Raw genomic sequence first — 15,706 nt, forward strand, 5'->3', positions numbered from 1 at the left:
TGGTGTACCTCAGAGATCTGTCCTGGGACCTGTTCTCTTCTCCATCTATACTTCTTCCCTTGGTACTCTGATCTCATCCCATGGTTTTCAGTATCATCTTTACGCTGATGACTCCCAGATCTACCTCTCCACACCAGAAATCTCAGCCGAAATCCAGGCCAAAGTATCAGCCTGCCTGTCTGATATTGCTGCCTGGATGTCTCAGCACCATCTGAAACTAAACATGACCAAGACTGAGCTTCTTATCTTACCCCTAAACCAACCTCTCCTCCTCCCCCATTCTCTATTTCTGTGGATAACACTCTCATCCTTCCTGTCTCATCAGCTCGTAACCTTGGGGACATCTTCGACTCCTCCCTCTCCTTCTCTGCACATATTCAACAGACTGCTAAAACCTGTTGTTTCTTTCTCTATAATATCAGCAAAATTTGCCCTTTCCTTTCTGAGCACACTACCAGAACCCTCATCCACGCTGTTATCACCTCTCACTTAGACTATTGCAACTTGCTTCTCACAGGTCTCCCACTTAGCCATCTCTCCAATCTGTTCAAAATTCTGCTGCACGACTAATATTCCGCCAAGGTCGTTATGCTCATATTAGCCCTCTCCTCAAGTCACTTCACTGGCTTCCTATTCGTTTCCGCATACAGTTCAAACTCCTCTTGTTGACCTATAAGTGCATTCACTTTGCAGCTCCTCAGTACCTCTCCACTCTCATCTCTCCCTACATTCCTCCCTGGGTACTCCGTTCACTGGGTAAATCTCTCTTATCTGCACCCTTCTCCTCCACTGCTAACTCCAGACTTCGTTCCTTTTATCTTGCTGCACCATATGCCTGGAACAGACTTCCTGAGCCGTTACGTCAAGCTCCATCTCTGACCGTCTTCAAATCTAAGCTAAAAGCCCACCTTTTTTTCATGCTGCTTTTAACTCCTAACCCTTATTCACTTGTTCAGAACCCTTAATTTATCATCCTCATTTTAATATTCCCTTATCTCTTGTTTGTCCTGTTTGTCTGTCCTAATTAGATTGTAAGCTCTGTCGAGCAGGGACTGTCTATTCATGTTCAAGTGTACAGTGCTGCGTACGTCTAGTAGCGCTATAGAAATGATAAGTAGTAGTAGTAGTTTTACCGCTGGGCTGGGACATTCCTTCTCCTCTCGTTCTGCTCTTCTCTGCTCCTCCCTGCCTGCACATGCGGGCACACAGTCCTCCAAATGCCGGCTGGCACGTCAGAGTTCCCTCCTTGCCCACCGTGCTGACATCACTAGAAGAGGACCCTGATTGGCCTCTTCATCTCATCTCGAGCTGGCCTGGCACCACACTGTTAAATAACGTGCTCCACCAAAGCAGCTGTTTTGTGGGTTATTTTTCAGTGTGGTGGCTGGTGGTGGTACAGTGGGTTGTCGTACAGTAAAAATACTGTCTAAGGAGAACATAAGAGTAGCCATTCTGGGTCAGACCAATGATCCATCTAGCCCAGTATCCTGTTTTCCAAACAGTGGCCAAGCCAGGTCACAAGTACCTGTCAAAAATCCAAATTGTGGCAACATTCCATACTACAAATCCCAGGGCAAGCAGTTGCTTCCCATGTCTGCCTCAATAGCATACTATGGACTTTTCCTCCAGGAATTTATCCATACCTTTTTTAAACACAGATGCCACATCTTCCAGCAAAGAGTTCCAGACCTTAACTATTGAGTGAAAAAATATTTCCTCCTATTTGTTTTAAAAGTATTTCCATGTAACTTTCTCGAGTGTCCCCTAGTCTTTGTACTTTTGGAACGAGTAAAAAAAATACTTGTTCTACACCACTCAGGATTTTGTAGACCTCAATCATATCACCTATCTCTTTTCCAAGCTGAAGAGCCCTAACCTCTTTAGCCTTACCTTATATGAGAGGAGTTCCATCCCCTTTATCATTTTGGTCACTCTTCTTTGAACATTTTCTAATTCCGCTATATCTTTTTTTTTTTTTTTTTTTTGAGCTATGGCGACGAGAACTGTATGCAATATTCAAGGTGCTGGATGCACCATGGAGCGATACAAAGGCATTATAGTATTTTTGGTCTTATTCACCATCCCTTTCCTAATAATTCCTAGCATCCTGTTTGCTTTTTTGGCCACAGCTGCACACTGAGCAGAAGATTTCAGCATATCATGTGCAACGACACCCAGATCTTTGTCTTGAGTGCTGACCCCCAAGGTGGACCCTAGCATTTCAGATTATTCTTTCCAATGTGCATCACCTTGCATTTGTCCACATGAAATTTCATCTGCCATTTGGATGCCCAGTGTTCCAATTTCCTAAGGGTTTCCTGCAATATCATCTGCAAATTTAATCACCTCACTTGTCATTCCAATTTCCATATCATTTATAAATATGTTAAATAGCACTAGTCCTAGTACAGATCCCTGTGGTACTCCACTGTTCACCTGCCTCCATTTTAACCCTACTCTCTGTTTTCTGTCCAATAACCAATTCCTAATCTACAGGACATTGCCTCCTATCCTATGACTTTTTACAACATTTTCTCAGGAGTCGCTCATGAGGAACTTTGTGACAAACTTTCTGAAAATCTAGATACATCATTTGACTCACCTTTATCCACATGTTTGTTTACACCTTCAAAGAAATGAAGCAAATTGGTGAGGCAAGACTTCCCTTGGCTGAACCCATGCTGATTCTGCCCCATTAAACCATGTTTATCTGTGTTCCGTAATTTTATTCTTTTATAATAGTTTCCACTATTTTCACCCGGCACTGAAATCAGACTTACCAGTCGTAACTTCCCGGATCACAGGTTACAGATCACTGACAGATTGAACGCTTTGCTTCGATCTTCATGGAAGAAGATGTAAGAAATCTACCTTTATCAGAAATGGTTTTCAAGGGTGATGATGTGGAGGAACTGAAAGAAATCTCTGTGAACCTAGAAGGCTTACTGAACCTTATTGACAAGTGATAAATCACCTGGACCAGATTTCATACACCCTAGGGTACTGAAAGAACTCAAACAAGAAATTGCTGGTCTGTTAGGAATAGTTATGCAACGCAAAAAGGTGAATCCTATGTTTTTTGTAACTATTCCTACATATTGTTATATTTTTATCTGCATGTGGTATCATTATTTCGTTTACTCTCGTATCTTGTATGTTTTTAGGATATTCATTTATTTCATTTTAATGTATTTTAATGTACTTTGTATGTTTTTTTTTTTAAGACCTTTGAAGCAGGCCTATGGCTGAAACACAATTACTGTGTCGAATCTTTGAGCAATAAATTGGTTTTACAATCAAGATTACTTTTCCTGGTCTCTTGAGTTCATGATCACTTTCCCACTTTGTCCTCATTGGGTGTGTTGTCTGCCTCGGAAAGTATTGGATTTGCAGGTGCTATTGTGTAGAGACACCTTCTTGTGTTTTACAGAAGTAGTGGTCTCTGTACTGTGTCTAAGTGTCATATCAATCAGGAGCTAATCCTTCCATCATTTTGAGAGAAGCTTTGTGGCAGTAAGTTTGTCTGTAATATTATTGGATGTTGGAAGAGCCTTGGCGATGAATTTTGGAGGTCACTAATGAATTTGTCAGATTGGACAGGCTAGCCTTTCTTTTTGGGAATCCCAGTAAAGAGATGTGGCCTTTAAAGGTACAATTGTGCACTCTCGAAGGAGAGGATTTGTTAGCATGTCTGTTCTTGGGCAAGATCTGAGGGCTCATTCTACCAGTGGCATAACAATTTCTTGGGCCGAATTGTGAGCTGTCCCTCTGGAACATATTTGTAAGGCAGCTATGTGGTCATCACTTCATACCTTTAAGAAGTATTATGGACTTGATGTTGTAGCAAATGCAGAGGCTTCCTTCAGAGCAGCGTCGCTTTCTGTAGAAGCCTCGAATTCTCACCCATGTTAAGGACTGCTTTGATATGTCTCACAGGGCCTAGACTGGTCTGGTGAGAATGCTAAGGAAGGAGAAATTAGGTCTTATCTGCCAATTTTCTTTCCTTTAGTCTCACCAGACTAGTCCAGGTTCACATCTGGTGTGTGTGTTTGTGGGGGGGAAGGGTCTGGGGAGGTACAGGAAAACTGTGATAAAGAGACAACAGACTTGGTTTGGGGGGAGAAGATAAAATGCTGAACCATGGGTGGGGGTGGAGGGAGTAGGTAAAATGCTGGACCGTTTGAATGTTTTGGGGGGGGGGGGGGGGGGGGAGGTAAAATGCTAGACCACGTGTGGGAGTGTGTGACAATTTTATCACCATGTAAGTGTGCCGTGAGACGAGAGAGTTTGAAAATCACCGCTCTATGCCTTTTATTTATAGTTTCAGAAAATGTTATTTTTTTGAAATCGGTCATCCTGATTTAGTTTTTTTTTTTTTGTTGTTCTAAGACCCAAAGTTTGATACCCTTGATCTAGATCTCCCTGCCTAGAACAAGAGGTGATTTGTTAAAGCAGCAGAAGGTCTAGTAGGATAGTACTTACTGCTGTTATGGCCCCATTTTAGAAACTGAATGGGTTCCTTTTAAATAAACAGCATTCGTGAAAACTGTAACAGGTCTACAGTCACGGACAGTAGGAAAACGAATTGTCTAGTAACCAATCGCTGAAGGTTCCCCCCCCTCCAACAATAATGCTGTGTAGCTCTGTAGGAACATGCATGATTATAGTATAATCTGAATGTCATGCACTCCTTTTATATTTCACCCTTTTTCCATAGCTGCTTATCAAAGTTCTGAGCAAGGAGTATATGGTACAGTTTTCATGAATGCAGGGTGGTCGAAACTGTACAGTTTATCATTTCATATACAGTGTTTCTTATATTTTGAGCAGTTCTATATCGGTGACCCAGAATGGAAACGACCAAGGTAACACATGTATATGGGTCTTAAGAGTAATGATGTGAGCTTTGCTGGTAGAGTCTGATTCCAGTTCCAATTTTCTGATTGATACACTACTGTTGAAAAAAATATATTTGCAGTGGTTTACAACAAAAACATATATTGGGATTTGGAATAAGCAGGTTAATGGAGTCCTGAGAGCTGGTGGGGGTGGGGGCTAAAGGAAGAAAAGTCTGTGGCATATCAAGATCTTTGGGATTAATGGTTTGTTTTTTTAGCAGGTTTAAAAAAGAAAATAGGATATGGTTGTTTTGATTTTGTCTTGAGGTTATATTCTCTATATTTAAAAAGCATCTCCATGTGTAAATAGCTTTTACACATGTAAATCGATATACTGTATAGGTAAACAGCAATTTTAGAAAGCCACTGTTTATAGGTGGGGATCTACAGCACACAGATGTTTCCAGGGGGATGATGGTGGCAGTGGGTGGTTTGGGTGGTGCAAAAATCTAAATATGTATTCCCCATTTCATAAAGGGAATATATGCATATGGGGAAAAATATCCTTGTTGGGTTTTACATCAGCTCAGAGATGTGCACAGATTTAAAAAAAGCACTGGTTTCAACTAGGGCTTTTCCCAAGAGATTAAGGGAGTTATTCTCCTTAACCCTCTGTTGTTTCTTTTGTAAAATGGAGTAGCTACAAGTGGAAGCACATCGCTCATATGTGGAAGTTGCAAAATCGCCTTTTCCACTTGAAAGTACCAGATTTGTGACGTTCATTTTATCCACATGTATATTTCTAAAATGGCTACTCCCTTTGCACATGTCGATGAATATGTGTGAGCTCCTGTAGGTAATTCAGAAAAAGTTTTGCATTGGCCGAGCTTTTTTAAAATATTGTTCCTTGTCGTCTATACCAGACCAGTCCAGACTAATGGGTTGTGTCCATCTACCAGTGGAAGGAGACAGAGAAAATAGTTCCAAGTAAACCACCCCTTAAGGGTATCGTACAGCCTGGAATGTTCAGTATTTTCTCTCTCCTAGCGGATGGTAGACAGATCGTGCAGCTGCTCTGGATTGCTAGCTGGTAGCTCCTGTCCCAGATTCTTCTGGTGACAGTGGAGCCAGGGGTGTGCTGGTAGCCGTGTTGGGGCTAGTTTTAGATGATACTCAGTGGTCCTGAGTTCCTCATCTGCCAGCTAGGGTGATATCCAGTGACCCTGGTTCCCTCCCCTCCCAAACCTCCCCTGGCTGTCTTTCTAGCAGGGTGATGGTTGATTGTGGCATGGAGTAACTTGTCTCCCCTGTGGGGGTTCGTCTCTTCTGTGGTGATAGGTATATCTGAATTTCTGCCTCTGAGGTAAGCCTTTATTTATTCCTGTCACTAGTGAAGAAGGTTGTTTAAAAAAAAAAAAAAAAAAGGAAGATGAAATTTTGTTTTTTTTTTCTCTCCTTTTCTGCCTCTGAGGTAAACCTTTATTAATTCCTGTCACTAGTGAAGAAGGTTGTTTAAAGAAAAAAGAAAAAAAAAAAAGAAGAAACTTTGTTTTTCCTTCTTTCTCTTGCCTGTTACCTGATTTATTTTCCTGCCTTTGGCAATGTATTCTAGAAGGCTGCTTGCGAAGTTTCTTTGAATTTCGTTGACCGGCGTCTGATTCTGAACTTGGACCCTTCTGAGCTGGTACCAGTTGCTTTGATTTTTTTTTTTTTTTTTTCTGGGGCACGGCTCGTGTCTCGATCACGAAACTCGGTAGTTTTTCTCCTTGTCACAGTCCTAGACAGCGGCTGGTTAAGAGGGCGGCCCCATTTCTAGAACTTGTACCTTTGCGGTTTGGAGGTCTTAATCTGCCATTTCCAAAGTGGGGGAAGTCTCTCGCTGGCTTCGTTTGGCTGCAGGCTCAGTCTTTTTAGTCCAGGGCTATTCTTTTCATTCCTGTCAGCTGTTGGTCAGTACTTTTTCAGACCGTCCGGTCTCTGCTGCTTCAGGCATCTTGCTTGAGATGCCTCTGCTATTTGATTCTTGTTTTGGCAGCAGTTGTTTCTCCCTTCCTTAGGGAGGTTCTGGTTCTCTCGTCCCCATGGATCCCTCCTGTCTGCTCTGGTTTGTCTGCAGGGTACTTTCCTTCTGGCGGGGGTCCGAGTTGCCCTTGGTGTGCAACTTCTAGCTCAAATCCCTCTTCTGAGTACCCTCGAGAGCGCCATTCTTGCCAGTGTTTTTCTTGGACTCAGTTCAGTGTCTCTTTATGGGAATGTGCCTTTTTAGGACTAGTTTGCCACAGCTCTTCCTTGCTTTCCCTTGCTTTCGGGCGGGAGTTTTAGCCTGGCACAGGCGGATTTTGCCTTTTCTAGTTTCAGGCGCCTCTCTCCTGGCACATTCAGCACTCTTTCCTTTTTCTGTAAGGGGCGCAGATCTATTGCTGTGCATCTGGATTATCACCTTTTAGCTCTGTGCTTTTCTCTACTTTTCTGCAGGGAAGTGGCTGTGTTCTAGGTCTGGAGTTTCACTGTCTCTTAGCTGGTTTTTCCTCAGTTTGGTGTTAGTGGCCAGCTTCCTCTTTGTTCCTGGCCTGGCGAGAGTTGTTTCTTCCTCACTGCATTTCGGTTGCATTTTGAGGATTCCAGACCTGTGGTGCTTACCTCCCTCTTGGTGGGAGGTTTTTCTCTACATTGACTGCTGCTCTGTTTCGGTTGCCTAGGAGGGTGGTCATTATGGCTCAGAGACCACTTCACTTGGGGGCTGAGAGCGTCTCTTGGGGCACGGGGCTTTCTCTTCTTGTAGCTTTAGTCTCTCTGGGCCAGGGGAGTGCAACGCCAGGTCTGCATTTCCACAATTTGTGCTCCTTTCTTGTTGGCCTCTTGGCAGCACCTTCTTCTCTGGCTTTTCCCTTGGGCTCCATCTATGCATTTTGCTTGTTGAGCGCGGCTCCATCGCTGCATGTTGAGCGCGGCTCCATCGCTGCATGTTAGAGCGCGGTTTCATTATTCCATGCAGTTCTACCGTTCCATGTTGGCTTTAGCGTCATCGCTGTATGTTGAGGACAGCTCTGTCATGGCATGTTGAGTGAAGTTCCTTCACTGCTTATTCTGCAACCTTCCATCTCTGCATGTTGAACGCAGCTCCATTGTCACATGTTGAGTGTAGTTCTTTCTCTGCAGGTCTCAGTGTGGGACACAGTCCTGTGTCTGCGTGTAGAACACGGCTCTGTGTCTGCCTGTGGAACTCAGCTCCTTGTCTGCATGTGGCATGCAGATCTCTCTTTGCGCATGGAACAAAGCTCCCTGTCTGCATGCAGAGCGCAGGTCCACTACCTGTTGAGTGTAGCTCCATCTCTGTGTGTTTAGCACAACTCTTCTCTGCAAATTGGGCGAAGTTCCAGGGTGGTATGTGGAGCACAGCTCTGTGACTGCAGGTGCTGCACATCTTCATGTCTGCGTGTGGAGCGCAGCTCCTTGCCGGCGTCTGGAGCGCAGCTCCTTGCCCTGCGTTTTATACACAATTCCATTGCTACCGCAGCTTCAGTTCTGCAGGTACCTTTCTTTCTTTCAGTTCTTTCAGTGGGGCACTGCTCATCCTCTGTCTCTTACTCTCAGCTGCTTCTCTGCTTGTTCAGTGCATTTCTATCTTTGCCAGAGGTGTGCAACTCTTTCTTTGCCCGCGGTGCATGGCTCAGTGTGTGTGCTTTGAGTGCAAATCCATTTGTTCTTGTTGAGCACGGATCCTACTCTGCTTGATGAGCGCCGCTTCGTTTCTGTCCCTTGAGCACAGTTCAGTCTCTGACTGTGGAGTGTATTTTCACCTTTGCCTGTTGGGCATTGTTTCACCTTGTAGGTCAACCCCAGCTCTTTTCTGGGCAGCTGTGACATACCGCAGTTTAGATTGCTAGACAAGGCTGTCTTGTCTCGTTAGCTACCATTCCTGTGGCTCCTTTTCATGCCGTAGCCTCTTGGTGGCTGGCGAGAAGCTTCTCCATTCCTGGAGTTTGAATTCGTCTCTGCTCCTTTTGTGGCTACTTGGCACCTTGGGGGTGTTTTCTCCACAGTGTGCATCTCGACTCTTTTTCTTTTTGTCTCCTTTTGTTCTCTTGGCTCTGTTCTTTCATCTCTAAATCCAGAGCAAGCTGGTTGAGGAGTACTGCTTCTACAGTAGTACCCTGCTATGCTGCTGCCCTTTTCTTCATGGTTCTCTTGGAGAGACTAGGGCTGCAGTTAGTTGGTTCTCTTGACTCTGGAGTCTTTTCTTGTTCTGTGGAGTTTGATTCTCTCACTAGGCGCTGGTCTGGGTGGTTCCTGCGCCTTGCTTCCTTTCTTCTGTGAAGTGTGGCACACTATTTGGGGTTGCGTACTCCTAGTACTTGTTAGGGTCGCTTCATCCGACCATCTTGGACTCAAGGCAGACCGGCAGGTTTGGGAGTTAGTCTTTGTCCTGCCAGGGTTCGGAGAAGTGAATCCTGGTCTAGGAGAGACAGTTCTTCTCCTTGTTGCTCGGATATGACTGTTGCCTTCCTTCCAAGGGGGGTCCTTTGGCATGAGTATCTTTTGCTGCTTCTTTTGCTACTGTCGGGACAGGAGTACGTAATTTTTCTTTTGCTCAGGATGTTTGTTTTACATCCTATGGCTCCAGTTCCTTTTCTAGTGTCTAACTCTGTTCCATTTTGGTAACCTGGTGGTTTGGATATTCGAATCCTTTTCTGCTGATCAGTTTTTGCTGTGTGTATAGCTTTGTTGATTTTTCAACTTTCTGCATTCTTCTTTTCTCCCCCCCCCCCATCTAGGGGAAACTGCTTTGCTACATCCCATTAGTCTAGACTGGTCTGGTATAGATGACAAGGAAGGAAAAATTATGTTCTTACCTGATAATTTTCTTTCCTTTAATCATACCAGACCAGTCCACATGCCCTCCCTGGCTAAAGTCAGAGTGTTGTTTCCTTTTATGTATGCCTGGCTGTTCCACGATGCTTCAATATGGTGGGATGTCCTACTGCACTGCCTACTTCATCTTCTCTATTCAATCTCCTGCCACTTATTGTTGTGCCAGCTCTGTATGACTCCTGTTACTTGGGATCATGGAGTTCTTTCCCCGGATTCAGATATCTATGTGCTTGGGCAAGCTCAGTATGGACCATTCCCTCTCGCTTACTTTACTGTGAGGGGAGGTTGCAGTTGCCTTTGGCCAAGCAGGAACAGTGAGGTTCTGCATATTGGCTCCAAGAGTTTGCCTGTTTGGTATCAACTGTGTTTTCTTCTGGACTTCAGAGCACCATTGCTTGGCTGTTCGAAATACTGAACATTCCAGGCTGCATGATACCCTTAAGGGGCGGTTTACTTGGAACTATTTTCTCTGTCTCCTTCTGCTGGTAGATGGACACAACCCATTAATCTGGACTGGTCTGGTATGATTAAAGGAAAGAAAATTATCAGGTAAGAACATAATTTTTCCTTGGAATTGATCATGACCTTACTTGGACATTTCAATTCAGATCTATGTTCTATGTAAAATGAGGCAATTTGACTTTTACTGAGGTTGTAGTATAGAAGAAATATACATGTAGACTAGTGGTTCTCAACATTTTTTTCAGTCGGGACACACCTGACGGACGATGTTCATATATGTGACATACTGCATACATGACCCTCCCTCATGGACATTTGGTTAGACATAGTATAACAGTTTTTGAGTTGAAGGTAAAAATGCTTTGAATCTGCAAAACCTTTATCTCTCTCCCCCCCCCCCCCCCCCAATCTCATATCATCTGATTAATAGCAACATAAATCTCTTCACTACCAGGATTGTTAAATACAAAATCTGAAAAAAATCCTACCTATAAACAAGCAGTACTACAATATTACATGAGCCCTATAACACCAGTACACTCACTTCTGGTAAAAACAGAACATAAAAACAGAATACTACACCTCCGTCACATGCAAAACACAGACAGACCCTCACCAAATAGAGAACCACTTTAATACTGTTGTGCTAAATGGTATATTAAGTTAATCAAATCAAAACAAGGGATCATAAATTATAAATGGAAAAATGGAAGACAAAAATGAACTGGGAATCTCAATAAGTCATGCTAGGCTTGTACCACAACATTGGAGAAATAAAAACAGAAATGCATTTCTTTTTTTAATGAACAAAATAGAAAGACAGCTGTGATGTACATTTCTCAAAGCTTCCCAAGCTAATGTATTACACTTAATTTCAAATGAAAAGCACTTTTTTCTACCTTTGCTGTCTGTTCCAGGGGCGTAGCCAGATTTCAACAGTAGGGGGATCCAGAGCCGAGGTGAGGGGACACATTTTAGCCCCCTCCCCGGCACCGCCAGCCAGCCATTGCCAACACCGACCCCCCGCCCGCCGTTGCCGACATCTCCAACAACTTTGACCCCCCCTCCCCCCTGCCGATGACCCTCTCGACCCCCCCCCCCCCGCCTGCAGTTGCCGTCGCCTACCTTTGCTGGCGGGGGACCCCAGCCCCCGCCAGCCGAAGTCTTCTTCCTCCATTTGGTTTCTGACTGAGTCTGACATCCTGCATGTACAACGTGCAGGACGTCAGACTCGCAGAAACAGAACGAAGCCTTGCGATCTGCAGGACTTCGTTCTGTTTCTGTGAGTCTGACGTCACGTGCAGGATGTCAGTCAGAAACCAAACGAAGGAAGAAGACTTTGGCTGTCGGGGTTTGGGGTCCCCCGCCAGCAAAGGTAGCAGGCGGCGGGAGGGGGGGGGGGGTTGAGAGGGTCGCTGGCAGAGGGGTCTAGGGCCAAATCTACTGGGGCCCAGGCCCCCGTGGCCCCAAAGCAGCTACGCCCCTGGTCTGTTCATTTTATTTTTCCAAGTATGTTGGTCTCTGTTTCTATTTTTGGCTTTCCTGTCTTCTGCTGTCTTTCCAGTGCATGCTATTCATTTGTCATTTCTCCAGTATCTGCCTGTCTTCTTCCATTCCTTCACCCTCCTCTATGGTCCACCAGCTTCATGTCCCCTCTCTCCCCCCTCAGCTTTATGGTTCAGTAACTCTCTGGCCCTTCTCCCTTCCCCCTCCATGGTCCAGCATCTCTGTCCCCTCTCCCTTCCCCTTCATCCCTATGGTCCAGCAGCTCTGTGCACCCTCCCCTATCACCCCTACTGTCCAGCAACTCCATGTCCCCTCTTTATGTCCAGCAGTTCCATATCCCCACCCCCCACTTTTATAGTTCAGCATTTCTGTGTCATGACTCCCCTCGCCACTCCTGTAGTCCAACAACTCCCTGTCCCCATCCCTTATGATCCAGCAGCTCTGTGTCCCCTCTCTTTCCCCACCCATGTAGTCCAGCAGTTTTGGTCCAACAGCTCCCCTCTTTCCTTCCCTTATGATTCAGCAACTCTGTGTCTCCTCTCCCCCCATATGATCCAGCAGTCCCGCTTCCCCTCTTCTTCCCCTGGTCTAGAAACCCCATGCCTCCTCCACCCCCATGGTCCAGCAGCTCCTCTGCCCCCTCTTCCAGAGAAGTGGAGCCTTGGTCCTCAGGATAGCGGTTGGGAAGGGAGAGCGTAGGCAGCAGGAAAATGCCTGGCAAAGGAGACGTGGGTACACTAATCCTGACACCTTGCTCAGAGTGGAGGAACTGGGTTCAATTCCTACTTAACCCTCCATTGCCCCTGGTACAAATAAGTACCTTTATATATTATGTAAACCGTTTTGAATGTAGTTGCAAAAAAAAAAAAAAAACTACAGAAGGTGGTATATGAAGTCCTATTTCCAGGCAGCAAACCACGCTTACAAGCTTTCACTTCTGCTGGAAATGAAAGCCATGTTAAGTAGTTTGCTGCCTTCACAATCTGGGAAGAAGTGCGGTGTCATGGTTAGTGTAGCCGTGTCTCCTCCACCGGGCTGTTCCCTGATGACTGCGGTCTCCCCTCCTAACCACTGATGTTTCCGCTGCCAGCCCCAAGACACAGCAACCAGATGCTTGCGACACTGGGTTAAGAACCACTGATGTAGACCAAAAAAGCAAGGGTTGATTGAAATAGTGAGTTCCACATAATTCTGTAAATCAATGTGATATGAATTTGTTACTTTTGACATTTTCAGATCTATATTTGAACTTTGGGGTCAGGGAAAATCCCATGAAGAACTGCATAGGTCTCTGAAGAGTTATCCAATAGAGAAGATGGTATGTATCTTTAAATGATTTTTATTGAAAACCAAAGTCGACTTTAAACATGAGAACCAACAATGATCTACGTACAATACTATGATTAATTAACAATGAACATAACCTGATGGAATGTAGAACCTGGTTCTGAGGTTCCTGCCGAATTCTATAAACGACCCAACCCATCCCCTCCCTTGCTCTGTAGGCAACCTATTCCTTTTATAGATATGATCAATATACTTCATCAGTGTATTTCCACTCCATACAACAATGTGTCGGTAGTCTTGCAAATTTAACTGGTAACAGAAACATAACACTCTCTCCCTCCCTACTAACCCTAAGCTATTCTCCCTCAATCTAGAAACAGTGTAACTGAACAATCTTATCACTTTAAATGTCCATGCTCCCTCTCCCCATCAGGTGTTCCCAGGGGAACCCCTTCCCTTTTTACCCATCCTCCCTGCAAGACGTCCTCCATTCCCAGACCCATGTTGATCCATCTCGTATACAATCCAAGAATGAGTTGACAATAAATACATAGTTTCCAATCATCCTAGTTTACTTCATCCCAACTAACCACCCCTCCCTTGTAACCCACATTTATCTCCAAAATACATTATTCCTTAGCATCCCTCCGGACCGGCCCAGAATGTGACTGATGGGTTGTGTACGCCTTCCAGCAGGTGGAGACTGAGAAAAAAAACTGTGACTGTAGCCAGCCAATAAGAGCCCTTGCCAGCTAGAGAAAGATCCAGTAATCTCAGTCTCCAGCAGGTGGAAGGTGGTGAGCCCTTCAGTCTCAGTGTTTTCTATACTTTTTTCTCTTTTGGTTAACTTTTAAGTGTTGGTATGCCTTTTGTTCTGTGTCCCTGTGCATTTGTTTAAAAATAAAAAACAAAAACCTGCTATTTGACGCCAGAAACCCCTGTGGGTCCCTCAGAGCCTTGGGGCTGCTGCAGTCGGAACTAAGGCCGAGTCACTCCCCCCCTATCCTCCCTGGTGCTGGCTAATTGGACTTTGCTAGCTTGTTTTTGCCTGTTCAAAGCAAAATAAGAATTTCCTCAAGCGCCTCAAGGGGGGCGACTTTAGAGGATGGGAGAGGCAGCTACTGAATCTAAAAGATAAATAAATAAATATCTATGTGAATGAAAACAGCGAGCCTCCCGGTCTGCTGGCTTGGCAGAGCCGTTTATGGGCAGTAAGAACAAGCAGGGCTGCTCCAGAGCGATCAGATGTTTCTTGATCAGCTGTTTCTTGCCTTTTGTTTTACTATGTAGACAGAATCCGCCGCTGTTTCTGTCAGCGGTGCAGTTTAGGAGCGGCTGTATGTGTGTGCTGCTATGGCACAAGGTTTAATAAGGAGGACCAGGTTTCTGATTCTGTTTTTCTTTTCCTGTCGGCCCTGTCGGGCAGGGGTGTCCGAGTCCGTTGCTGTTGTTTTGTTGCTCGTCGCGCTTTCCTCTTCGGTTCCGATTTTCGGCGGGAACTGCCGCCATTTTGGAGATCGGATGTCAGCATTCTGAAGCAGAGAGCCTGGTGTTTTGTTTACGGGGCTGGAGCTTGTGGCTGAGTGGATTTTTAGCCTTCTTAGGCTTCTTTTATGGGCCGCCCATAACGGGGAGGCCAGTTGAGTAAATGTGGTCAGTTCCTAGCTGGTCATGCATTGCTTTTCATAGTTTTTTCGGTAGAGGCACTGCTGCTTATCATTTCTTTAGCGCTCCAAGGCATACACAGCGCTGTCAACATATACAAAATGGCAGGCCCTGTGCAGTGCGATTGCAACCTTGGCAAAACAGCAAGGGGAACTTCTTTCCAATAAAGAAGGCAGAGCTCATGTCTCTAATTTCCCAACCAAAATATTTGGGATATCTTTTCAATCTGGGCTATATCTGTCACGGATTGCTTTAAGGCATGTTTGGCAGGGCGTCCTCATTGAAATAAATAAATATTAATTATATATCTATATCTATATCTATCTATCTATACATATATATATATATATATATATATATATATATATATATATATATATATATATATATATATATATATAGTTCTATCTATATTGTTATTTCTGCTAGTGTTATGCAGCTGTGCAGGTGGCCACTTTTGTTGTAGTCGTATAGTGCTCCCCTTCTGTACAGCGGTTTATGTATGGTCAGACATTTGCAACTTTATTTTTTCCTGTCCCTCTCCGCCTCTCTCCTCCTCCCCCCCCCTCTCCCGCCTTTTTATCCACTTCCTAGTGGGGTGACATTTTCTGGCATAAGAAGTTCTTGATGCAGTTTTCCAGCTTCAGTATATAATTTTTTATATGACTTGCGTCCAATGCTGAGCCATGTCCAGACAGACTGCAGGCATAGCACAGTGGTTGGAACACCCCCCTCTGTCCTTCGCAAGCTGGGCTCAATTCCCCCTTGGTGCTCTTTGAATGCAAGGGCAATTCAGGTAACCCTGCTCTTGCTCAGTTTCCAATTATTAACAGTTGTTGAGTAGCATTTGGAGATAAGTGCACAGCTGGCACTGATCTACTACTACTACTACTTTTTATCTGGTTCAGAATCAGTTCTCCCGAATTAGCCAAGTTAGTCCAAAAAGGTAGGGCTTCGAGTCCTTTTTCTTGGCTGATCACATTCTTACAATCAAAGCTGATGGAGAGTCTGAGAGCATATGTGTTGCCGCTCTAGGCCAATCTGTAGGACCATCTGGTGTGGCATCCGGTCCTCAG

The 15,706-nt window shown here is 44.7% G+C and overlaps 1 protein-coding gene across 1 annotated transcript in view; it reads left to right on the forward strand.

The window, feature by feature from the left end:
• TRMT11 (tRNA methyltransferase 11 homolog) overlaps positions 1 to 15,706 on the forward strand; it is a 183,788-nt gene that overhangs the window by 21,537 nt on the left and 146,545 nt on the right. The window contains exon 5 of the mRNA XM_030198402.1: positions 12,915 to 12,996. Coding sequence (XP_030054262.1) covers positions 12,915 to 12,996 — 82 coding nt within the window. The remainder of the gene's footprint in view (positions 1 to 12,914; positions 12,997 to 15,706) is intronic.

The sequence above is a fragment of the Microcaecilia unicolor genome, chromosome 3 (genome assembly GCF_901765095.1).
Source record: "Microcaecilia unicolor chromosome 3, aMicUni1.1, whole genome shotgun sequence".
Taxonomy (NCBI): domain Eukaryota; kingdom Metazoa; phylum Chordata; class Amphibia; order Gymnophiona; family Siphonopidae; genus Microcaecilia; species Microcaecilia unicolor.